This window comes from Leopardus geoffroyi, chromosome A3 (genome assembly GCF_018350155.1).
Source record: "Leopardus geoffroyi isolate Oge1 chromosome A3, O.geoffroyi_Oge1_pat1.0, whole genome shotgun sequence".
Taxonomy (NCBI): Eukaryota; Metazoa; Chordata; class Mammalia; order Carnivora; family Felidae; genus Leopardus; species Leopardus geoffroyi.
The window spans coordinates 58,329,949-58,356,998 of record NC_059336.1 but is presented as its reverse complement, the minus strand read 5'-3'; the positions used below and the strand labels follow the sequence as shown (position 1 = coordinate 58,356,998).

The 27,050-nt window shown below is 40.6% G+C and overlaps 1 protein-coding gene across 50 annotated transcripts in view; it reads left to right on the top strand.

The window, feature by feature from the left end:
• Positions 1 to 27,050, top strand: part of MAP4K4 (mitogen-activated protein kinase kinase kinase kinase 4) — a 192,049-nt gene that overhangs the window by 66,762 nt on the left and 98,237 nt on the right. For all 50 annotated transcript variants that reach the window (XM_045445650.1, XM_045445631.1, XM_045445658.1 and 47 more), the window contains exon 3: positions 15,928 to 15,984. In XM_045445650.1, the coding sequence (XP_045301606.1) occupies positions 15,928 to 15,984 (57 nt within the window). The remainder of the gene's footprint in view (positions 1 to 15,927; positions 15,985 to 27,050) is intronic.

Genomic DNA, 27,050 nt, shown 5'->3' with positions numbered 1-27,050 from the left:
AATTACCACGGAGAAGAACCTTGCTATATTAGCATCTAGAGAGTGGTTGCTGGCCTTAGAATTCAAAAGCATTGGCTTTATAAGATGCCAAGATCATCTGAAATGGTAGAAGTACAGCCATAACAAGGACAGCACACACAAGCTATTAATGTGGCTCTGGAAGGGGCACCTGGGTGGCTCAGTTGGTTGAGCATCCAACTTTGGCTTGGGTCATGATCTAGCTGTTCACGAGTTCGAGCCCCGCGTTGGGCTCTGTGCTGACAGCTCAGAGCCTGAAGGCTCTTTCGGATTCTGTGTCTCCCTCTCTCTCTGCTCCTGCCTGGCTCACTCTCTGTCTGTCTCTCCCTCTCAAAAATAAATAAACGTTAAATTTTTTTTTTTTAATGTGGCTCTGGTGATAGACTTTTGTTATTACTCAGCAATCGAATTTTGTCATCTCATAGCCCAAGTAACCTCATTCCAAATGTTAATATGCAACGATGTGCACCATAGTTTTAGGGATTTATTTTTCAATGAAACGTGTTGTTTTTTTCTCCCTCTGAGTGTTGTCCTTACAGAAATAAGGTAGACTTTGTTTTTGAGTGCTAGATTATAGAGTCATAACTAGGCTCTGCCAAAAGAGACCTCATACCTCAACCTTGAGGATGGGGTTTTGCTGAAGAGAAACTGTGCAGTCAGGTGGAAAGTGGACAAGTCTGGAAGCTTTTTTTGTCCAAAGCCTTTGGCTTTGCCTCTTGCAGCCCTCTCTCTCTAACCCAAGCCTGAGCTTTGCACGAGGAAGCAGTCAATGTTGAGAATGGCTTGGCTTGCCCAGAGAAGTGGTCTGTTCTGGTATGCTGGGCAGTGCCTGTTTTCACAGAGGTGTGCTTGGGGCACTGTGTTCTGTTGTTGGCATGAAGGAGTGGAACACGTTACCATTATCGGAGCTTGAATAGAACCACCATGTTGCCTACAAGCCGTGGAGGATGATGCCCTGGCCAAGTTAGTAGGGCTAGTGTGGCACACCCTGCGGCGCCTGTGAGTTTTTCTGTGTAGGTTAATTGGGGCTCAGAAGGTCCTGCAGGGCAAGTATTCATCACCTTTTTCGGCTCTCTGCACAAATGACAGGGGAGCAGAAAGGCCTGCCTCCCTGACTACCAGTATAATATAGCAACCACCCCATCCCAGCACTCCCTCTCCTCTTCGCTCTGGTAGGTTTTCCCTGTAACTTTTTTTTTTTTAAGCATCAGAACATATTCACAACAGCAGCAAAAGTATTCACTTGTGTCCCCCTCTTAGAATGAGAGCACAGACTTTCTCTACTTCGTTCACTATTGTATCCCTGGTGTGTAGACCAGTGCCTGGTAAATTAATATGCTGGCCTGGGGAGTCAGAGCCCTAACATTTTATACTGAGATGACCACACTTCTGAGAAGTTAAGTGGCTCATTCAAGGTCATATATCTTGTCTAGTGGCAGAGTGAGCAGTTGAGTCATATGATCAGAATTTTTGTTTACTTTTAGTATCTTGGGTTTTACTTGGGAAAGCAAATTTTGGTGTTATTTGTGGCTTGAAGCATTTCAATTCAGTGTTCTCTTTCTACCTACAGTTCTGTAGCGTAATTTGAGATGCCTGTGGCTGTAGGTTGAAGAGAATGACTTCCCTGGAGCAGCACATGCATTGCTTGTTTAGAGTCTCATAGTCTCATGAACTCATAGGTTTAATCAAGTGGTTGTTGAAAGGGAAAGGCACTGAAAGAGTGGTGCTGGGCATTTTTCCTGCCATCTCTAGTTAAGTGTGTTGAAGGGCAGAGTTAATTAAGCAGTTACATAGATGTGTGCGTGCTCACACTCATTTATCCCTGATTTGCTTGGCCAGCCTGCTCTGTGGGGCCATGGCTTCTGATCTCCTAGGCAATTTCAAAGTTTGCTTTCTCTCCTTTGTATCATTTTCTGAGTCCTGCCCTTTTATACTGATAGTCCCAGGCTTTTTGTAGACTCCAGTAATATTCCTAGAATTCATCAGGGTGGGCACTGGCTGGGAGGTGTCTTATGGGGTAGCAAAGAACTTTAGGGTGATTCCTTGGCAACTGTCAAGTTTCTCAAAGTACTTTGGTTGCAACACCTGAGGCTGTGGAATGAGTAAGGGGTTGGCTGAAAAGGATTAAGAAGAGTTGAGAAGGCTTTCCTGAAACAACCCCTGGAAGCTTTCCTCCACCTGAGGGGACAGGCAGGGAAGCAAATAAACTTGTATGAAGGCACACACCATCCCCTGACTGACCATAGATACTTCTTACCACATTTCACATACTGACTTCTGCTGCCCACTGTTGTCCATTTCCTGAGATGCGAGCAGGTTCTGGAATGCAGATCTTTAGCTTTATTTTTTTTAATGTTTTATTTATTTTTGAAAGAGAGAGAGAGAGAACACAAGTAGGGGAAGGGCAGAGAGAGAGGGAGACAGAGGATCCAGAGTGGACTCTGTGCTAAGAGCAGACAGCCTGATGTGCAGCTCAAACTCACATTTTGTGAGATCATGACCTGAGCCGAAGTCAGATGCTTAACCGACTGAGCCACCCAGGCACCCCCTAGACCTTTAGCTTTAAATTGCAGTGGCTTGTGAGGAGAGGTGCTGATCCAAATCACTGATTCAGGTACCTAGAGCATTGCAGCCATTTTGCCCTCGTTTTGGTTGTATGACCTTGGGCTAGTTTTCCAATCTCATGGAACCCCCCACTTCCTTTCTGTAAAATAGAGATGATTTTCTTCTTTGCAAGCTTGTTTCAAGGACTTCCTGTATTTTATATTAAAATATTGTATACTTCTTAATGTGCCAAGCACAAAAAAATCAGTATTATTGAAAATATTTGTTGCAAGAATGAATACACAGTGTGTGCTTCTCTATCATCCTTTCCTTTGTGGGGTGGGAAAGATTTGTTGGTAGGAAAAGTAGGAAAAGAGGAGACTGAAAAATAGAGGGAAGCATAAATTTCATCACAATTTCACTTTGCCTTTTCATTGAGTTATATAATGTGCTCATTGCATGGTCTCATCTTACAGACTGCTCAGGGAAGGTGGTCAAAACACTGCCTTTATCAGCCAGCCCCACTGAGTTTATGTAAGTCCTAGTAAAGTTCTAAAACAGTTCTTTTATTTTATTTACTTACTGACAAAGTCTTTCATTTTGATATTTATTCTGATAAGGCTATAATGGGTGTGCACAACTGAAAAAAGAAGTGGCTATATAACAGTGAGGAAAACTCACCAATTTTTATATTATGGTTCTTTGTAGTAGATCATGATTTCTAACAAAAGATGCTTTGAGGAATTTTCTTTTTCAAATACCAAGGCAAGAGGTCTTCCTATTTTCTGTGGAAATTTCTTTTAAACTTTTTTTTTTAATTTTTAATGTTTAATTTTGAAAGAGAGAGAGACTGAGCACAAGCAGGAGAGGGGCAGAGAGAGAGGGAGACACAGAATCTGAAGCAGGCTCCAGGCTCTGAGCTGTCAGCACAGAGCCTGATGGGGGGCTTGAACTCACAAACCCAAGAACTGTGAGATCATGACCTGAGCTGAAGTTGGACACTTAACTGACTGAGCCACCTAGGCGTCCGCTGTGGAAATATCTTTTAAACTATCAATTATTGTTTTCATTTTGACCAAGTTAAATTTTAGATGGACGTGGTATGAGTTTGCATAAGGATACTTTGAAAACTTGAGTTTATGGTGTGCATGGTAAGGGATGCTATCAAACAGACCTCAAAGGGAAATTCTAAGGGTGGGTTTTCTCTTTTACCTCGTTTTTTTTTTTTTAAAGGAACAATTGAGGTATTATGAAGAGTGAATGAAATTCATGAACGTGCTTATGAATATTCAGCACAAGCGTATTAAGAGGTGTATGCAGACTTTGAAAACCAGAAGGAAAACAAATATGTTACAGATCACATGAGGAAAGAATTGTGCCCTGTAAACTGTATCAGTGCTGAGGACATGGCAGCAGAAGTAGTTGAGGTTCAGAAACTAGGTTATATTTGTATTTAGAAATCATTCTGGGAGACCCGAAGCTGCTTACAGTATGACTTTATACAAATACTGTAGATGTATCTGGGTTCAAGGACCTTATTAGAATCAGCTTCCTGAATGCTGAGAAAAGGTAAGGAACAATTTGGAAACCTTAATTGAAGGTTGGGTTGGTGATGGGCAGATGAGGAGCCCAGAATCGAATTCGAATCCTTACATCATTTAATCTCTTGCCTTTTTTCCTCCCTCCCTCCCTTCTTCTCTTCTCTTCTCCTCTCCCTTCTCCCTCTCTCCCTCCCTCTCTACACCTAACATGAGGCTCCAATTCACAACCTTGAGATTAAGCGTCACATGCTCCACCAACTGAGCCAGCCAGGCGCCCCTAATCTCTTGCTTTTTTATTAAGTTTGAGTGCTTTAGTGTTGCATCAAGTGATATTTCAATATTGAAATTGTGCCATGGGTGAATACTGAAAATTGAGTGTCATGTGAGGTAATGGGGAGAAATGTAGGAGAGCTTCTTGGTGTACATGAGGTTAGTGATCAGAGGAGAAAGAAGGGAACCCACAGAATCCTGTGTTCATCTTTTGTTGTGGGTAAATGGTTAGACATTGCAATAAACAAACTTCTCATTAAAATTCACTATTCTGTGTATGATGCGGTTTATCTCTACCCACCCTGTCCTGCACAGATATCTCCCATTGGAGGGAACATCTAGCATGCCCGTGGTAGTTTTGAACTTTGGAAGGTTTGACCTTGGAGGACCTGCCCCCTGCTTTGAAAGCCATCTCTCAGATACTGTACTTAGTTGTACCCATGTCTTCCTGCTGATGCTGTTGCTGCACTCCCAGCGCTCCCAGTTACGATGCTGTCTTCTGGGACTAGGGTTCCTGTCTCACTCAGTGTGTTCTTCGTGAAGTTAGCAGGACCTGTTGCAGAGGGTTGTGATTTATCACCATTTTACAGAGGAAGAGAACGATGTCCAGACTGGCCCAAGATCACCATCCTAGCATGTGGTGGAGTTGGGCTTCCAGTCTAGGGCTCCTGGTTTTAGTGCCCACTTTGGGTACCATTCTGCAGTATTTAAGTATCTTAATATGTGAAATAAAAGGAACTAATTTTAAACATTGATTTCTTTTCTTTAAAAATAATAATAGAAATTTTTATCATAACAATATCAATAATTCAGAAAAGTACAGAAAGGTGAACTCACTATGTTTTGTAACAACAAATATGAAAATAACATGTTTCATGTGCAGTTCTTGCTATGAGAACACTCAAATAGGGAATATGTGTTTTATGAGTTGTGTTATCTCCTTTGGTCAGTTTTATTTTGTCCAATGGTGAGTTAAATTACCTTTAGGAGTATATTATTTTAATGCACCTTGACAGTCACGGATTCAAATGTCAGGTCTAGTGTTACCACATTGACTAATTACTTAGCTGTTGAATGCAATATACCATGTCTCATAGTGGCTAATAACTTTATACGTTACTTTTGCCTATAATAAAGGGTTTGGTATTTGTTATGCTATTAAACATTCTTTTGTTATTTTAAACTAAAATTGCTTAATCTGGTCAGTTCAGTTTTTCAAGTAAGTAGAAGAAAAGGCAGTTGCAAATGTGTATGAAATGTTAATGATAGCTTGTTTGCAGAATCCCAAATCTCCATTGTTTCAGATACTTTGATTTGAAGACTTGCCAGTGCCGTGTCTTTTACTGTTAATATAAGAATTGATGTGCTGATTTTTTTCCCTTTATATTTTCTGGACCATTTACTCATGGTGCTTTCTTAATTTGCCAATCTCCCTCTTAAAACATGATTCCTCACACTTACTACTGTGGTCCAGACACTGGCTCATGTGTGTACCATACCATGGGGCTACTCTGCCTCCTTTGAAAGGAGCACTGCCCTTTTTAATGCAGCTTCACCAGGTGTTTTAAAAAGCAGCTGCCCTTTCTTCCCAACTTACTTACTGCCCAGCCAAATCCCTCTCCTGCTTTGAAGGAATTATGCATAGGCTCTCATGGCAGTATTTCTTTTTTTGCACTCTTTCGTGTATATGTTCATCCAAATTGTCTCCACTTCTCAACATGAAGGTGCTTTTTGCTCCTTTGCTAGCTCACCTGACTGGAACTTGCTTGCTATCTGGCCAACACCCCTTCTACCCCAATTCTGTTCTAGAACACATCCAAAAATGACAGAGCAAGCATACAGAACCCAAGTGACTGGGCCTTCTTCAGAGGAGTCAGAATATTACCTCCTTATGTAACATTCCCTGGGGCTGTCACTTAATTACAAGGACAGGATAGTAATTGATGTTCATAATGATTTCCCTGAGCCATTAAAGAAAGTTACTTTATTTATTTAAAAAAAATTTTTTTTAATGTCTACTTATCTTTGAGAGACAGAGCACTAGCAGGGGAGGGGCAGAGCGAGAGGGAGACACAGAATCTGAAGCAGGCTCCAGGCTCTGAGCTGTCAGCACAGAGCCCGATACGGGGCTTGAGCTCACGAACTGTGAGATCATGACCTGAGCCGAAGCCGGATGCTTAACCGACTGAGCCAGCCAGGCGCCCCAAGAAAAGTTACTTTAATGTACTCAAGATTTCAGGGTTTGGAAAGATTTCCATTCAGATTGGGCTCTCAAAGAAAAAAGATGTAAGCATCAGAATGACTCATTTATTGGGGATTGGGCACTAGGTAAAAGTCTTTACATGCTGTTTATTTTGACTATGATTCTTAGTGGAAGTTAAGTCTGTACATTTTCTGCTACTGAGGCATAATTTTCCTTAAAGGGATTGTTGTTCCAGATAAGATAGCTCCAACCTAAGAAAGGTATAATTCTATATTGAGGTCTTTAATTTTAAACTCTTGAGAGAATAGAAATTGCACTGTCTTCTTATTAAATTGCAAGTCTGCACTGATGTTATAACATGTACATATTCCTGTGCTTTCTCTGCCTTCCTGCTCATCCGTAGCCTGATCATGGAAGGGAGGAAGAGGCAGATAAACAGTTACTAAAGTGAGAAGTATTAGTTACAAGCATGAGATGTGCAACAGTACAACCCTGTTCACCTCACACTGGTTAGGCTTTGGAGGAGTGTGATGGGAAAAGCAGGTGTTGGTGGGGTCATGTTGCCATTATTCCTGCTCTGTTGTAAGGAGGGTTTTGAAGACTGAGGTGTTTCTTGAAGTGTTCTGAGCTGTCTCTTTCAAGTTAATTATGTGGTTCCTTATCTTAAATGGCTCACAGGGTGCTGTCTGGGTAACATGCCTCCCCACTTTGGTTGAATTTTGAAATTTACACAGACACTTCCTAGAAAAGAGCACTGAGGAGTGGGGCCTGTGGTTTGGGGTTTATGAAACAGAACCAGTGAAACTGGTCTTTGTCTTTGGAGGTGGATGGATGTAGAACCTTAGAGTGGTAAGTGGATTGATTGCCCAGTGCAGGCCTCATGCCATTCCCATATGCTCATGTGGGTTCATATTTGGCATTTAAAATAAGGAAATCTAAGGGGGAACATACTGGAATTAAATATTTTTAATCTTTTTTTTTTTTTTTTTTTTTTTTTTTTTTTTTTTTTAGAGCAGTTTTAGGTTCACAGCAAAATTGAGAGGAAGGTACTGAGATTTCTATATACATTGCTCCCGCATGTACATAACCACCCCCATTATGATAGCCTGCACCAGAGTGGCACATTTTCTTTCTTTCTTTCTTTTTTTTTTTTTTTTTTACAGTTGATGAATTGACATGTCAGAGTCCATAGTTTACAGTAAAGTTGCTCTTGGTGTTGTTCTGTGGGTTTGGACAAATGTATAATGACTTGTATCCATCATTATGGTGTAGTACAGATTAGGTTCACTGCCCTAAAATCCTCTGTGCTCCACCTGTGCACTCCTCCTTCCCCTGTTCAGTTTTTAAATTGAACTATGTGTGATGTGAGTAAGACATCTTGGGGAGAGAATTGACACACTGGGGACTTGGCCTCACTAGTGTGTGTCCTCCTTGCTCTCTGGGTGTACTTTCTTGACTATTAAATCAGCTAGTTTGTTAACGAGGCTTGCCAGTCCTTTGAGCTCCTGAACATTTCAGAACAGAAGTTCTGTGTTTTTATTATGAACATAATTGTCACTTCTTAGAATTTACTTATTTTTAAAAAAATCTTCAAGTTTATTTATTTATTTTGAGAGAGAGAGAGAGAATGCAGGTGGAGGAGGGGCAGAGAGAGAGAGAGAGAGTGAGAGAGAGAATCCCCAGCAGTCTCCACACTGTCAGCGCAAAGCCAGATGTGGGGCTTGAACTCCCAAACCGTGAGATCATGACCTGAGCTGAAGTCAGATGCTTAACTGACTGAGCCATCCAAGCACCCTGAATTTATAAATCTAACCATCACACATCAAAACTAAGATGATGAGTGCATATGTTACTGTCAGTAAATACTGTATAGTCCAAAAAGGATATGAGAACGTGAATTTGGGCTTTTTAATACAAGCTTGGAAAAGTGATTTCCAAACTTCAGAACTCATAAGAATCACTAGAGACTGGCTTTTAAAAAGTCACGATTTCCTGTATCCCACTTATGGAATTCTCATGAATGGAGCCTGAAACTCTACATATCATGGGTGAAAGTTAGTGATTTTTGTAATTGAATTTTACATGCTTAAAAAAAAAGACTTAACATCTCTCTTTCCCACAAGAAACCTCTTATACCTAAGATGTTACATCTGCATACCGACAAAACACCACTAAAAAACATTAAGATCAAGTAACAGCTTCCAAGTTGGCTAGGGAATGAGGAGCAGCCCCTTCTGCAGCAAGCACACGCATCACCCCATGATGGAATGTCCCCTTCCCGACTCAGTTAGATTGGCATCTTCTTGGTCCAGTGCAGTGTATGAAAACCCCCTTTAAGGTCCTTGCATGTTTGGAGGGAGGTGATGCAGTTTGTGACACAGCTTCTAGTCCTGGGTGAGTCACTGAGTTCTCCCTCTTTCTTCTGGCCTGGGATTTGGACTATTTGTAGTTCAGATCTTAAGGGGTCCACATCTTGTCCTTTGGTGATCTTCAAGAGCATTAGGACAATCCTTAAAGGCCCCACTACAGCTTCTGTGGGTCTACACTACTAGCCTCACAGCAATGGTCCCCTTAACAGTAGTACCTTTTGCACCTCGTACCATGGCAGAGCAATTTGTGTCACACTGTCCTGTTTCCTGTTTCTGATACAGAGTACAGTGTTTCTCTGTCACAATGTTAATGTCCCTTCTTGTGGATGTTTTTTTTAACACCCCTCTAAATTATAAGCTCCCTGAAGGCAGATCCAGTGTTTTATCTCCCCTGGGAGTGTATAGGGCATGTCTTGAGCACTGGTTAAATATAGTCAGTCTTCAGTTTACTGAGCATTGATAGGTTTTACTATTAAGCAAATAGAAAGCCAGTGTCAGGAAGTTAATCTCTGAAGTTTATGTTTCAGGTTAAACTCAGCAGAAAGGAAAAACATTCTGATCTCCAGTATTTATTGAAAGAAAAATTTTTTTTTTAATTTTTTTTTTCAACGTTTATTTATTTTTGGGACAGAGAGAGACAGAGCATGAACGGGGGAAGGGCAGAGAGAGAGGGAGACACAGAATCGGAAACAGGCTCCAGGCTCTGAGCCATCAGCCCAGAGCCTGACACGGGGCTCGAACTCACGGACCACGAGATCGTGACCTGGCTGAAGTCGGACGCTTAACCGACTGCGCCACCCAGGCGCCCCTATTGAAAGAAAATTTATGGTGAGATAAAGGAAGGAAAAACAAAAGGCTGTTATCAGTTTTAGAAAGCCATGGATGAGGCACTCTGAATGTGCTTACATATGCCTTCAGATTCCCTAAAGAATTCCTTTGGGATGTTCTTTTATTGACTTTTTCCGATTAATCACAGGAGAGAAAAGGCCAGGAATTGAGAGTAAGTTTTCATTATTGGTTACTACATCCCCATGTTTGATTATAATCACTTACAATATTTGTGTGTAGAATAGTATACTTGGCAGCTCATATGGAAGTTGGTTTAATAGGGTGTTTGTGGTCCTTTCTGTTTTGAAGTTTACAGCCTGGTATAGGGTACAAGTCTGGGTGTGAATCTTGATCTGATTAACTTAACCCTCTCAAAGCTTCAGTTTCTCTATGAGGTGGGGACGTCAGCACATACATATGTTGGGTTGTATCAGGAGTAAATGAAAATGCATAGGAAGCACTTTGTTCACTACATGCCCTAAGAGTGGGAGCATCCTGGTGCCTTGTTCCTGTTCTTACAGTCCTATATCTAGTATTAGAATGCTACCCAGGTGTCACAAGGGCCATGCTTGCTGGAGTTCAGGCTGTCAGTGTGCACTCTTGGATGGTGGAGAAGAGAAAATATTTATTGTTCCTGAATTGTGTTTACTTACCTTTTAAAGTGTCATAAACCTAATAGAATTTTCCTCTCTAATAGTCTGTCCACTTTCTCAGGCTGAATGAGTACAAAAGCTTTATGATTCTGTGCAGAAAGATGAGATTTAAGTAGGAAGCTCTGTGAGCAGAAAAGGAGCTGCTAAGTTGCAGTGCACGTCCTTGTTCAGGTCTGAGGTACTGGTGCCATACAATGACAAGGGTATGTGAGGGATGATTGGTGTCTCAGCAGCAGCATGACCATCCCCTAGGATAGGAGCCCTGAGTAAAGGACTCAGGCTTTCATTTCTTTGATTCAGTCACACTCCCTCTAAGTTTCCTCCTGTGACCAGAGTTTGTCTCTCAATCAACATATGTATTCATCAAACGTATTTTAATGGAGTCACCTGGGGTCTAGATAAAGATTATGCAGCATGACTTAGTTACCTGTTATTTGGTGATATGCCATCTTTTTCCTCTTGGGATTTAAAAGCTTCCCTTGACTGAATGCTGATCTTATGCTGCTAGGTTCCTCGTTGTGGATTAGGGACAGACTTCATTCAGTAGAGACAGACAGACAGGCTGTCACAGTGCCCTTGCATTTTAAAATCTTGTGGTGTGTATGTATGTGTATTTTTCTTGGAACATGTATCATTAATGTAATGCATATTTGCAGATACAAGGTGGCAATTTTGACTCTCTTAGAATCATGAAAGAGAGTCAGAAATTAGGGCATTTTCCTTAGCTTGGATGTCTGCCAAGAATAGTTTGAATTTTCCTTTTAAAAAAAGAAACATTCATTTTCCCCATTTACAGACCAAAAATGAATCAAATGCCTTGAAGTTTGCTTTACTGAAGGGGATAGGTCTGGTTAGTGTGAGCCAGTCTGACTTTGTGTGAAATAATATTTATTGCAGTAGCAATTTTAATTCCAAATCTTGCTAACCCTTTGAGGGCATTGAGGGGAAATAATTTAAGCTGTTTCTTTAAAAACAAAAAACCTCAATTGCAGGAATTTGACAAGTTGGTAGAAATGGTGAGTCCATCCCTCACATTTTATATAATTGTTGTAGAAAGGAAATTCTGCTACCGTTGTGTCTTGGGCAGCAGAATAATAAAACTCACCTTAGAGTTCTTCATCTGTCAGTAAGATAATGAATGACCTGCTTTGTTGGCCCTCATAAAGTTTTTTAGAAGCTACTAAGAAAATAGTTTATTGAATAGTATTTGGGGGCTTTTCTTCATTGGATGTCTCATTAGTGCATTAATGTTTACATGGTGCCTCATAAATAAAGCCAGGGGCCTTTAGTCTCTTCCTCCTGGCATTTTATAACACTGGATGGGACACCGTGTCCAAGAAATGCAGACAATAGGACAAAAGAGTCAAGTTTATAAATGGATGTTAGGTATGTATATTTAATACTGACCAAGTCGTATACTGGGGTGTTTTAAGAGTGGATGATACAATGTAAGGGTCCTGTTACTAGTAAGTTCCAAATCTCTCCATGCACAGGCTAGGCATTTTAGTGACAGACACAATTCTGGATTCAGACTCAGGTGAAGGAAAGTGGTCATATTGGTCATCTTTAGGGAGCAGACTACATGAAGCAGCCTTTAAGAGACGGTATAGAGGTCAGCATGGAATGCTATAGTAGATGCTATAGTAGCCTCAAACTTCAGTGAAATAATGCTTTTTCTTGTATTCTTGAGTCCCCAGCACAAGGCAGTTGGTTATGATTATGTGTATTTTCTCTTCCTATACCACTGAGGGCCATTTGTTACACTCTCGAGTGATGCCAAGGGAACATGGGTAGGGCTTCTCTGATGGGTGGGGGCATCTGACTTTTGGAGACTTAAGCTTATAGCTGAGCTACCCTAAGCGGGTGACTGTATTCTCTCTTGGTTAATACTGAGTAAATCACAGACAAATTTTTATCCTTTCAAACAACTCTTCCTATGACCTCCTTAGCACACAATTACATGCATATAGATGTTTAGTACATTCAGCCCCAGCTGTAGTTTTTCTCCTGGGACTGTTATGCTCACCATTTTGGTTCTTTTAAGCAAAGATGATCCATCTGAGTAGGTAATTATTTGTTTCAAATTTAGAGGTTGTCTTTTTGTTTGTTTCTTTAAAAAAAATAGAGAAGTATATTACTTTAGCACCCCACTGCCTTTCGTCATATTGGCCATGCCTTTTGAAAATGAGAAATGGGCCTAACTTGACTAGGTAAAGTAGTTGCAAGGTGAATTAAGAGAAAAGGTTAGCATGGGCCTCTGGTGAAAGTGTAGAGAGGAAGACTGTCATGCGAGAGTCCACTATATGCCAGATACGATGGCAAGGGTTTTATGTATTGTATGCACTTTATTTATAACCTGTCTATTCTAAAAAGAACATTGGGATCTTCCAGTGATCCTAGGAAGCTTGTCAAAGTTAAGCAGCTTTCCCAAGGAAATGTAGTAATGAAGTGGTAGCAGAAAAATGAAAGCCCAACGCTGCCAGAGTCCCAAATTTCATTTCTTTCAGTGTTGTCTTGTTTCTTGAAAAGGAGGGAGACAGAATTCTTGGACAGTTTTCTGATTTCAATTTAAATTTAAAATGGACCTAATTTTGGAAGACCTGGTATGTGTTAATGAAGACTAGTGCCTTTGTGTGGTCCACCTTCTGACACAAATAATTGATTAGTTGTTAGGTCCTGATTCTCTAATCCCTTAGTAGGGGAAACTCAAGTTCTTGGTAAAGCAAATACTAAGTGAATTCATAACTCTAAGGTTTTATGCCACTGTCAGACTGCTAAGTCTTTTTTTTTCTTTTTTAAAAAATGTTTATTTGAAAGAGAGAGGTAGAGCACATGAGCAGGGAAGGGACAGAGGGAGAGAGAGAGAATCCCAAGCAGGCTCAGCGCTGTCAGCACAGAGCCTAGTGCAGGGTTTGATCTCACAAATTGTGAGATCACGATCTGAGCCGAAATCAAGAGTTGGACACTTAACCGACTGAGCCACCCAGGCGCCCCTGCACTATAGTTATTCTTCATGATAAACCTGTGAGTTGAGCATCACTCTTACCCCTTTTATACAGACAGGAGACTGAGGCACTGTTGTGTTACAGAGTGGAGGACATGAGGTGTGGACACAGTCTTGATGCTGGAGTCCATACTCTGGATCACTATCCTGTAGCTTTAGGATCTTGCCAATGCCCAAGACATGAAGGACAACTAAGTTTCCTGTGTGTTAATGCTTAGCACAGAGCTGGGGTTACAAAACTTTTAAAAACGACTGAGGTTAGGGGAACCTGGGTGGCCGAGTCAAACATCTGACTCTTAATTTCAGCTCAGGTCATGATCTTTTGTTTTGTGGGATTGAGCCCCATGATGGGCTCTGTGTGGACAGCCCCAGGGCTACTTGGGATTCTCTCCGTCTCTGTCTGTCCCTCATCCACTAGTGTGCACACTCTCTATTTGAAAATAAATAAACATTAAAAAAAAAAAAAAGACTGAAGTTACAGATCCTATGACACACATAGGCAAAAATTTTAAATAAGTGATTCAGGAATGGACACTATCAAAAGATACTGAATCTTGGACAGACAGGTAGTAAAAGATGGCAGTCAAATCAGAAATATAGGAGCCCTTGGGGCGCCTGGGTGGCGCAGTCGGTTAAGCGTCCGACTTCAGCCAGGTCACGATCTCGCGGTCCGTGAGTTCGAGCCCCGCATCAGGCTCTGGGCTGATGGCTCAGAGCCTGGAGCCTGTTTCCGATTCTGTGTCTCCCTCTCTCTCTGCCCCTCCCCCGTTCATGCTCTGTCTCTCTCTGTCCCCCAAAAAATAAATAAACGTTGAAAAAAAAAATTAAAAAAAAAAAAGAAATATAGGAGCCCATTTAATGTTCATAAATTAGAACTTTCTTGACACACAATTGTATTCCACGCCGAGCATCTCTGAGGTGGAGCTTCTATAGATGTTACATGACTTCTTAGATCATTTTGTGTGCCTTATGGTAACATACATATAGGGCAGCATTTTTATTCAGGATTGTGGGTTACGTCGCTTTTAATGCAGAAAGAGTGCCAGACTGTGGAGCAGAACTGTGTGAGAATGCTGGGGAAGGTGTCTAATGGGGTACTGACGCAGCAGCTGAGGTAGCGGTTCAGATTTTTTGAGGCTGGGTATGCTGGAAGAGCATGCTGGTGAAATGGTAGCTGGGAAATGGCGGAAAGGGCAGGAGGTGTTATTTCTTGGATCATGGACCAATGTGGGATAACCCTTCTTGTCTCAGAAGCAGAACTTGAGACTGAACTGCAGGTGTATGTGTTGTGGCAGGTGGTGTCCCCACTTTTGAAGACCAGGAAGGTAGTTCACTTTGGAGGAAGGTGGTGATGTCTGCGGATTGGTGAGAGTTGGGTTGAGGTTCTTGGCCTATGGATTTTGTCCTAGTTACTTGTATGTTGTTATTGTGCACTTACTGCTCATGAACTGCTCTGCCATTGCAGGAATCCATGGTGTCCCAACCACATACTGTTGAGATGTAATTGTAATACAGTGTCATTTTCATGGAGTCGTTTTGTCCTAGATGTAACTTGAGTTCCTGGGTAAGCTTTCCAGACTAAATGGAGAGCTTCCCTCAAGTTTCAAGTTCTAAAGTTCCTAACTGTTCATCATGAGACCACAAGAGAGACAGGCTCTTGGGAAATATGGGGACATTCTTTGTGTTTTACATTTGTTGCAGACCATTGTTCATAACGCCCTGAAGTAGATCATGCTCAGGATATCTGGGTAGCTCTATGTTACTCGCCGGAGAAAAGACCGGCAGAGCACTGCAAAGAGTGGATGGAGAAGCACAGGACTGACAGGAATTAAATCCATTCCTGTTCATCTGGGTGAGAGGAGAATGACCTCACATTGGTTTGAAATGCCAGGGATAGAAATAGTGAGTTTTAGGTCCTAAGTCAGGAATTATACTATAGCTGTAAGAAAGCACTCTCTGTTTCTGCATCATCCCTATCTCCCTCTGTTCTGGGTAATTATTTTCCAACGTCTCTACCTTGGGACTGCAGGAAAGCTTCAAAGAAGACTCTCAGTATTACTTTCCTAAAATCAAGTAATGGGTCTTGAGAGTATACTGGGGAAAAATGACTTTTCCATTTTTTGACAATAAATACCTAGAGGTTTTTTGGATCATTTCATTCTTGCAGGATGTTAAGAAAGAAAAAGTGACTATCCTGTTGTATAGAAGAAAATATTAAGTTGCTTAGATTGAGAGGTAATGATATGTAAATTGAACCCAAGACAGAAAGAAGGAATTGATGCTTTATCAAAACTCAGTTTGTTCTACTACTTGTTTATTAAGTGTGGTTCATTGGTATTACAAACCGTATTGTTCTATTGGAGAGCATGGGACTAATTTCATTATCACTTTTGAGAAAAATTACAAAAGAGATGATGCATTGAAACTTCAGCCATTCTGTTGTAATGATCATGCAAAACAGTGGTGCCAATCGTGTTTCTTTTTTTCTGTTTTTCAGGGTCGACATGTTAAAACTGGTCAGCTGGCGGCCATCAAAGTTATGGATGTCACTGAGGTAAGATTGAGGCACAAATCTATCTATCTATCTATATCTATTTATGTTTTTATTAAAAAAATTTTTTAAGTTTATTTTTGAGAGAGAGAGAGCACAAGTGAGGGAGGGACAGAGAGAGAGACACACACACACACACATCCAAAGCAGGCTCCAGGTTCTGTGCTGACAGCTCAGACGTGGGGCTCAAATTCACTAACTGTGAGATCATGACTTGAGCCAAAGTCGGGTACTCAACTGACTGAGCCACCCAGTTGCCCCTTAAAAAAAATTTTTTTTTTTTAATGTTTACTTATTTTTGAGAGAAAGAGAGAGTGAGAGTGGAGGAGGGGCAGAGAGAGAGGGAGACACAGAATCTGAAGCAGGATCCAGGCTCTGAGCTGTCAGCACCAGAGCCCGACACGGCTCGAACTCATGAACTGTGAGATCATGACCTGAGCCTAAGTCAGATGCTTAACTGACTGAGCTACCCACGTGCCCTGAGGCACAGATATTTTTAAAGAAACCATTATATAAAAGACAAGATTCCCCTGTCCCTCCAACCCCCATTGTAAGAGTATTGTTCTGTTTGTAGAATCGATCTTGAACAAATTACCCCCCTGTGACATTGTGGGTTTATAAGGTCCAGCAGACTAGTTGGTTTAAATTGTTGCAGATGGTCCCCAAGTAACTAGGAATCAGTAGCATTTTCTTAAAAAAAAAAAAAGGGGGGGGGGGTGATGTCATCCTTGGCAACTTAATGGACCATAATTGGAAACATCTTCTCTAATGGAAAAGAAAGATTTGAGAAGGGATCATGGAGGTCACATGAATAGGGAGATTGAGGGGTGTGGGGTAGGGGAAAAGCTTCTCTAGGGTATTAGGCCACATTTGGGCCATTTCTTTTATTTTTAACATGGGGAAAGAAAACAGATCCAGCCAAGTTCCCAGAGGTTTGAAAACAGAAACATCTGCTAGAATGCTGAGCAGATTGTTGGCAAAATTTAGTAGCAAAAAATAGTTCTTGAAATGGTCACATGAGGATTTACTCTGTAGCTTTAGATGGGAAAGAGGAGAGTTTAACTCAGACAAAAAGTAAGTGTATGTGTTCTTGTGTGTGTGGATGTATATATATGTATAAGTCTATATTTAATTTTTAAAGATAACCCTAGATTGTAGTGAACTAAATCCATCTTACTTTAAATTATTTTTGTCTGAAATTTTACTTTTCATTCTTGTGATTGCTTCTGACTTGCCTAATTGTAAATGAAATTTACCATCATAACATCACAGATTCTAGAGTTAGCCAGCAGCTGTGGGGATTTGGGATATCTTTAAATCAAGCCATATCTCCAAATCTGGGGTTGATCTAGGGAGACAATGGCTAAACTGATCTCAGGTGTGCGATATTGAGTATTGTAAAGAGGTTTCCTCCTCAGCCCTATTCTCTCTTTGGTCTCTAAGAACATGCTTATCTCCACTATAAATATTTGTTAGTAAGAATTAGAAAATATTGTTGTCTGTGGACTACGGGACATTTGAAGACGTAACATTTTATGAGATGGCTGCTCTTTTTCTGTCAAAGAAAATACTGAAGACTTTATAATGAAAAAGTACCCGTGGACTATTCTCTTGCTAGAGTGACCCTATCTTGGTGTACATCTTAGGGGGAAATTGGATGCTTTCCAGTTAAATGTTATTTTTAAGATTATAGAGTGGTGAAAGGAGCAGAAATTCTAACTTAACTGCAATTTAAATACAATAGTCAAGTTATTTATGAAGTGCCCTCTGTGAATGGAATGATGGATGGCACCTTCCTGTCAAGCATCCGTTCCTGCTATTGTGCATGTTGCCGGTGCTGCACTGGGAAATGGGGTAGCCAAAGCCTATACTTTTTGGCATTTGTTAACATACTTCCTGATTTGTGTACGAGCAGACAAGGTGCCATTTTAAATGTAAGCTTTTGGAATCTTACGAAGCACTTTGAAAGTCCTCAGGATTGTGTTTCTTTCCTCACTTCAGCCTGTGCTGCTCTAGCTGACAGAGCTTTTGTCACCAGCCAGGCTGTGCTCCCTTCCTCATCTTCTCTGTAGAGATCCTCTTCCCCTAAGCTCAGCTCTGATTATAACTGTGCAATATGTGAACACTCTTTTTTTTTTTTTTTTTTTTTTAATTTTTTTTTTCAACGTTTATTTATTTTTGGGACAGAGAGAGACAGAGCATGAACGGGGGAGGGGCAGAGAGAGAGGGAGACACAGAATCGGAAACAGGCTCCAGGCTCTGAGCCATCAGCCCAGAGCCCGACGCGGGGCTCGAACTCACGGACCGCGAGATCGTGACCTGGCTGAAGTCGGACGCTTAACCGACTGCGCCACCCAGGCGCCCCTGTGAACACTCTTTTAAAAAAGGTGTAAAATATAGGAAAATACATTTTTTAAATGTTTATTATTTATTTTTGAGAAAGACAGAGTGCGAGTGGGGGAGGGGCAGAGAGAAAGGGAGACATAGAATCCAACATGGGGCTTGAACCCATGAACTGTGAGATCATCACCTGAGCCAAAATTGGACACTTAACTGACTGAGCCACACAGGTGCCCCTATAGGAAAATATTTTTAAAAGTTAAATCCTTATTTACTACCTTACAATAACCACTATTGGTGCTTTGGTTTGTTTTACTCATCTTTTATGAGCATGGCTATGAAATACATATCTATGTGTGTAATAGATGCTTTTGTATTCTACTTTTGAATTGTATACAAGAGGTACTTCCTTGCCTGTAAAATCAGGCAATGTTGGACAAATGCATTTTCAGGACTCCTTTAAAAATAATTATACAGAACCCATGTATTCAGGTAAAATGAAAACCAGATGGTGAGTCTTCAGAACAAATACAAACCCAATCAGCCATTTACCATATTGGCATCTCAGTAGTGTTTCTTGTGTGTTGTTTTCATACAGTGACTTCTGTGCTATAACTTGGGGCACAGTCAGGGCTCAGAGCAAGTAGTGATTATGGATAGAGGATGTCATGCAGCTGGCACCCTGGAAAACATGCCCTTGCTACTCCTCACATCAAGAACTTCCTAGCTCTTGTAAAGTTTTGGGCATTGGCCTAGGGGGGATCTGGGAGCAGGCTGGCATGAGGGGGAATTTGCAGCTGAATTTTCTGGTTTCAGCTCCAGCAGGAGGGGCTGTTGGAGTGGTCCTTTTGATGAGAGCAGGCTTCTGTATGGTTTCTTTCTGTCTTTCTTTTTTTAAGTTTATTTATTTACTTTGTGTGGGGAGAGGGGGAGGGACAAAGAGAGAGGGAGAGAGAGAATCCCAAGCAGGCTGTGCACTGTCAGTGCAGAGCCCAAGGTGAGACTCGAACTGAGGAACTGTGAGATCATGACCTGAGCTGATATCAGGAGTCTGACGCTCAACCCACTGAGCCACCCAGATGCCTCTGTATGATTTCTGACTTCTACTCCATTTCTACTCAGGAGCAGAAAGTGTGAATGCTTATTCTTCAGGAAAACAATAGATTTGTCCTGACTCTTGAGCCTCTTCCTTAGGTGAAATTGAGAGGCAGTTACCAGGGTACTAGTTATTCTCAGGTTCAGAAGGCCAGAAAAGTAGTAGGTGTGGGGAGGTAAATGGTCTAGCTGCTCTTCTCCCCAGCTGTCAGCTGTTGGCATCCCTGAATGAATGTGCTCTAGGCTGGCTGCACTGAGTCCCTGTCACCTCTGTACTTGATTTTGTGATCCTGGACAACTGAGCCAACTGAGAATTCAGATTGCACCCTGAGGTGAAGCAAAGGTACTGTGTTGAAAAGTGAGGGGCCTGGATGGGAGGTGTTTATTTGTAGGAGATGTACAGATCTCTCTGTATTTCTTCTCTTCTCAGACTTTAACAATCTTAAGAATTGACTATCTTTAGGGTTTTGAAGGGCTTTTTTTAAAGAAAGCTTATCATTTCTCAGATTGGTTGTGGGAAGGGTTTAAGAGCAGGTTAAGGATATGTTCAAACTGGAGAAGACCAGGACATGAGATCTATAATGTGGTGTTTTTGTTTTTGAGGTAGTTATAGATTTGAAGAATTTGCAGAAAATTACATAGGGAGTATATAGGGAGGTCCCATGTATCATTCACCCAGTTTTCCCCAGTGGTAACATCTTTATAACTGAAGCCCTTGCACAAAACCAAGCAAGGCAAACAGTTGCTCTCACAACTTAAGGATTTGACCTGGCCTCCAGTGTGTGGTTATAGCAAACAGGCCTCAACCATTACACAGTGTCTGCCTGCATGGCTTAGAACCAGTGCAGGCCACTGGCAGTTGGCACTGATCCACTCCACAGAGTTTGTTTAGAGTTCCCCAGTTTGACATGCACGTATGTGTTTTCAGGGAAACTTGATTGAATTGGTTGTTTGAATTCTTGATAAACCCCTTCTTTTCAATCCTTGTGTCTTAATTGTTGTTATATGTGAGGGGCTGGTACTTTATTTCTTGCAGTTTGGGGATATCCCATTATTTTGAGTTAATGCTCTGGAAGATAAAAAGGTGAATTAGCTAGACCAGTAATTCTCAACTTGGGGTTCATAAACTCTTGGAGTAAGATTTATCTCTGAGAAATAAATTTTATGTTTTCATTTTAGTAATTTCCCCCAAACTTTTTACTATGAAAATGTTCATAATTACAGAACTGTTGAAGGAATGAACACTCTCTCCTTTGCTTAGATTCAATAGTTGTTAACATTTTGTATATGTATTACTTGTGTATTGTTGTGGCACCACAATGACCCTTCACTTGTCCATACCTGAGTGTACTTGTCTTAAAATACAGTCTTCCACATAATCCTAATACCACCTAAAAGAATTAAATAATGCTTTCAGAATTTCTCCTGATGTTCAGTCTGTATTCAGATATCCTCAAGTGTGCCAAAAATGTTTTTACAACCATTTTTTCAAATCCTAGCCCTGCCAAGGTTTGCACATTACATTTGGTTATCTTTTAACTAATTTCTTGTCTTCATCCATTCCTCTGTGTCCTCCTGGCCCCTCCCATTCTTTTCCCTCCCAGGTATCTGATGTTCACTCAAGTTTGAAAACGCTTACTTTAACGGAATCTTAGGAAAGAAGCCACCCCCGCATATTTACGAGTGAAGATTTCTAGCTCAGAGACACTGGCACCTCTTGCTCAGGAGTACATTGCTAGTTAGATTACAGAGATTAAAACCCAGATCCTTGATTCTCAATGAGCCTTTGAAAGTAGTCACAGTTTCAAACATTTGGTTCTGAGTAGGCTTGTAGAAAGACCTGATTTGATCTGGACCTTAAAGAATGAATGGATCTTGACCATTTTTCTCCTTTCCAAAGTTTTTTAGCAGATCACCCAGAGCAGACTGTTTTTTTTTTTTTTTTTTTTTTTTTTTGTCAAAATGTTTGTGGTTGGTAGTTGTGACTTATTCCTTAGAGGACAGGAAGATGTTGGGCCTGATGCCCATTGGGGGACAGGAAGCCAGCCCGCAGATTTTATTGAGTACCCTCCGTATTCTTGCACTGTGTTCTAGGGATGTGAGAATAAAAGGTATGTAAAAACACAGCCTTGCCTGGAATAGCCAGTAAAAACCTAGCCTCTGCCCAACATCAAAGTGAAGAGGCAAGAGCCACAGAAACAGCCCAATGCAAAGCAGCATAGATCATATCTGGTAGGTAGAACAGTGTTTGAGCACCATCTGAGCTAGGTCCATGAAAGAGGAACAGGACAAATTTCTTGCTCTTAAGGAGTTCATGCTCTGACAGTAGGGAGCAAAACAAACTTACTCCAGTGACAAAGCAAGGCCCTGTCAGGCTTGACAATTTTCTCTCTTTTCATTTGGAGGGGAGCACAATGTAATGAATGTGCTGTTCTTGTCTAGACTGAACATAAGAACAAAAGGAAGCAAGGGAGAGATCTCTGTGGACTGTGTGACCTATTGTTCCATCCTGTTGTTCTTCAGAGTCCAGTTAAATGCTGCAGGCCTTACAGCTTGGTACTGGCTTCTTCCATTTCAGGCAACGGGTGGCACTTTCTCCCTGCCCTTCCATGGCTCTGGCCCACTCACCGTAGCATCGCTCACTGAGGGTTGTCAGGAGAAGCCGCCTGTGCATCAGTGAGACCATGGGCAGCTGTCAGTTTTGACAGCAGTTGTGTGTCCTCCTCTACCTCCCTCCCCCACCCCTGCCCCAGTTAGTCTTTCTTTCTTTGCCTTTACTTTTTACCTTTCTTCACAAGCTACCTTCTGTCTCTTTGCTACTGAGAGAGAAACTGATGTGCCAAGTTTATGGCATGCCAGATTTCTTATCTGGAATTTTCTTACCTTTGATAACTTCTGACTTAATTTAAATGACCTTGATCCTAGATTGCAATTCCTAATTAGGATTGTTTTCCTTACTCAGCTTTTCTATAGATAAAGATCACAAGTTGTATCTCTTTATTATTATTATTATTATTATTATTATTATTATTACTATTATTAATACTGGTACAAGTCTGAAGAAAAGCTATTAAATCGATTAAATTTTGATTTATTTTAATTAAAAAAGCATGACAGTGATTTTGAGAACTAATAGTTCTATCCTTTGTATCCTCGAAGAATACAATAGTATTTCTCAGCTTTATTTTCATTATCACCTCCTGAAGAAGCCTTTGCAGATATTTTTTCCTAATCACCCTTTGTGAAATTTTAAAATGTCTGTACATCTGTTCATGTACTGTATGTATATCTTTATGCTCTACACATAAAAATGACTTAAGCTTTTTCTCTTCCACCTCCAAAAATCACATTTCACCCCTGTTGGGGAGGAGAATGATACCACCCAAATTGAGAATACCTGGTATAGAATAAGATAAACATATGACCTTAGACAAATGAGCTAGAGTAAGTATTGTGCTATTTCTAATATTTTCTTTTTTTAAAAAAATTTACCAGATACTAGAACTAAAGTGATAAAGAAGATCTACTAGCTGGGAAAGTATAGAGTGCATGAAGTGCTAACACATTTTTTTTTTTTTGACTTGTGCCAGGCATCGCATTGGGTATGGTAAAGGCACTTGCTTGAATTCACATAGCAGACTTTGAGACTGATAGTATCATCCCCTCTTTCTAGAAAGAATGAACAAAGGCTTGGACTTGTATCCAAGCTTTTCTGATTGTAAAGCTTGCTTCTCTTTCTTTTCAATCTGTCTATCCTTCTTTCCCCAAAGTAATATGGAGGGCAAAGGTTGAACTTCTCAACAAATAGGTAACTGTTGAAGTGTTTTAAAAATAACTGCTGATGGTGATACAACAGTGAAATTTTTTAAAGGATTAGTTTTTGTTTTTTGACAGAGATAGAATGTGTTTCTATTTTGGATTAACTCGTTCTAACTTAAGAATGCAACTGGATTTTACAAAATACCAAAATTCTTTGTTCTTATCTATTTAATAGGTAAATAAGCAAAGGAAGATTAAAACTAGGTCAGCTGTATACCTCAAATGTTTTGTCTTTCATTTTGAAAAGCCTTCATTTTATTTATGGATGACAATAGTTGATACCCAGAAAGGCAGTTGACCTGGTTTCATAGCTTGTTGCCAGAATAGCATCCCAATCTTCTTTTCATTGCCCTGAGATATCTCTAGTTCACATTAGGAGCATAGTATAGTGCTGTTCTGTAGTTGTCTTCTAATGTAGTAGCCAGTAACAAGTTGCCATGCCTTGTGAGTTGTAGGAGCTCAAATCTTTGGTGAATTGTATAGGATGGTCTGTTTTTCGTGGATACTTGGAGAAACTTATAATAGATCTACATTATTGTTTTCATTGTCCAAGAACATTATAGTAATATATTAGAAATAGAGGACTCTTGAAGATATGATCCTATTTTATAGCATTCTCAATTTTTGTAATAAATATTAATAATCATAGATGTTATACATTAGTCATAAATAAGTTAAGATCTGCTCCTCACACTTAAATTTCATCCCTCTAAGGAAAGAAAATAAGAGTGTTTTAAAATTATTAGTGTTTAGAAGAGTTTGTTTTTGGGTTTTATTTTTAGAATTGCCACTGAACTAATACAAATGATTTATCTTTTTTCTCCTCTTTCCTATGAACATAAATTTGAAACCTATGTATATTTTTCAAGGTGAATTTATAGTTTATGAGCCTCATAGAAAGTCCGACTCTATTATATTTAATAGTCATGTCCTGGCTTTTACCCCAAGACAGTAATAACACCCTTTGTTAGAGTAGGGCCTAGAATGAAATTTAATAAAGCTTTTAGTTTCCTCATCTGTAAAATGAAATAATAATTCCTACTTCATAGGCTTTTGTCAGAATTAGAATTCTAGAATAGATGTAAAGTGTCTAGTATATTAATTTTTTACATAGTAAATGAGGGTTTCTTTGTTTTCTTCGCTGGGTTAAAGATACCAAGATAAAATAACTCACTTTTGCTGAAGACTTCTGTTACTCCTGGACTTTGGTTACTATTGTTATTCTCCTTTGATATTCATGACTCTGTTCTTTCTGTATCTTTCACTCCTGAAGGTTTCTGCATCAGGTGGCTTCTTTGTCCCCTCTGGTTATAGGCATCTCTGTCTGGTTCTTGGCGATTGCTTTTGTCCTGCCCTATGAGCAGTTTTCTAGTGCTCTTTTAACGACTGCCTAGGGAATAATTTCCATGCATTCATTTCTTGCTTCTGTTATTCTGTACTAGATTAGAAACTCTTTATAGGAAGCTAACTCTTAGGATTCTCATAGCCCTTCTAAGGCTTATGACGGAGCCCTTCACATGGATGATGCTTAGCTTACTTTGCTGTTTCTGAAGAATGTCCTGGCAGTTTTAAAGATTTTTTTAATGTTTATTCATCTTTGAGAGAGAGACAGAGACAGAGCACGAGTGGAGGATGGGCAGGAAGAGAGGGAGACACAGAATCCAAAGTAAGCTCCAGGCTCTGAGCCGTCAGCACAGAGCCTGATAGGGAGATTGAACCCACCATGAACCACAAGATCATGACCTGAACCAAAGTCAGCCTAAGCCCTGAGTTGGACGCGTAACCAACTGAGCCACCCAGGCGCCCCTGTCCTCGCAATTTTAATGGAGAATTTCAGAAAGTGTTATGGACATTGACATATATAAAGATTCCCTCTTGTAAATTGGAGGCAGCTCTATTAATAGGTGTGTACTAGTATATTTTTATTATATTACTGTACTTTAAAATCCTATGTCTTCTCTCTTGCTTTGTGGGATAGTTTTATTTTTTTTTTAATTTTTTTTTCAACGTTTATTTATTTTTGGGACAGAGAGAGACAGAGCATGAATGGGGGAGGGGCAGAGAGAGAGGGAGACACAGAATCGGAAACAGGCTCCAGGCTCTGAGCCATCAGCCCAGAGCCTGACGCGGGGCTCGAACTCACGGACCGCGAGATCGTGACCTGGCTGAAGTCGAACACTTAACCGACTGCCCCATGTGGGATAGTTTTAAAAAGGAACAGAGAAAAATGTCATTCATTCTTACCAAAAATATGACAAAGTACTAATCACTTTGGCCAGATGCAGTTTTGGTTTATTTGGGACTGGAAATGGCAAATGTCAACCATAGTTTGCAGGGTTTTTTGTTTAATTTTTCTTAAATGCTGTTCATGAAGTTTCACTAATTCATTCATTTAAACCATTCCTGAACACCTGGTGTTTTTAATACCTACTATTCTCAGATCTGGGGTGAAATAGAAAATTAATTATGCTCTAGAAGGAGCTATTCTTGATCTATTGGTTAAACAAAACTTGCTGTGAACGGGATGTTCTTTGTGATTGTTAATGAGCACTCTCCAGGCAGCTTCCATAATTTCTTAGTTTAATTCCATTGTTTAATGAATCAAAAGCATTTTTCTAAGTAAATAGTTGAATAAAAAAGTCACCCAGCAAATTCTGCATAACCTAAATTGCCAGTTTTAAAATATGGGCCCTGGGAGCACCTGGGTGGCTCAGTTGGTTAAGTGTCCTACTCTTGATTTCTGCTCAGGTCATGATCTTACAGTTTGTGAGATCGAGCCCTGCGTTGGGTTCTGTGCTGACAGCGTGGAGCCTGCTTGGGATTTTCTTTCTCCCTCTCTCTGCTCTTCCCCACTCATTCGGTCTCTCAGAATAAACAAACATTAAAAACATAAAATATGGACCCTAGTCTTTTAAAAATCTCATCTTCCCTCTCCACCATTTTTTTTTTGGCGGGGGTGGGGGGGCGGCTATAAGTGAAAAATCTTGACATCTCCCTTCCTGTTTCCATTCCCAGCAAATTTATTGAAAAAGGTGTGTTGGAGGTTCTCAAGACCATCCTCAGGTTTGATGATTCACTAGGAGTACACAGAACTTAGCGTGTAGTTTTACCCTCAGTTGCTATTTATAGTACAATGGAAGGACACAAAGCAAAAATAGCAAAGGAAAAAGGTGCATGGGATGAAGTCCAAAGGGAGCCAGGTATAAACTTCCAGGAGTCCTGTCCTGCTAGAATCCTATAGGACATGCTTCATTCCCCCAGCAGTGAGTTGTCATGTGAAGTGTTGTTGCCTGCCAGGGAAGCTCGTTACAGACTCAGTACCCACATTTTTTATTTGGAACTGGTCACATAAGCACATCTGTCTGGCATGTACCAAAAATTTCAGACTACAAGCAGGAAAACAGGTGTTCAGCAATAAACTACATTCTTTATTCAAACCATCCAGGAACAGTGAGCCACTCTTATCAGTTCTAGGAGTGGGGGAAACCCTCCTGAAATCCAAGGGCCAACCTCGCAAAGAGGCCAGTCTAGGGATAGTGTTCTCAGGACTTGGGACCAGACTCTTCTGAACTCTGCATTCATTTCTCAGCGTCTCTAATTGGGTGTCTAATAGCCCACACTTAACATATGTCATGTGAGCTCCTACTCTTCCCCCATAAACCTGTCTTACCTGTAGCCTTGCCCTTTTTCAGTTGGCATTCCCAGCCTTCTGTTTGCTTGGGCCAAAAAAGCCTTGGAGTCCTTGGTGACTACTCTTCCTGTCATATATACTCACCTCATTTGTTAGGAGATCTGTTAGTGCATCCTTCCTTCAA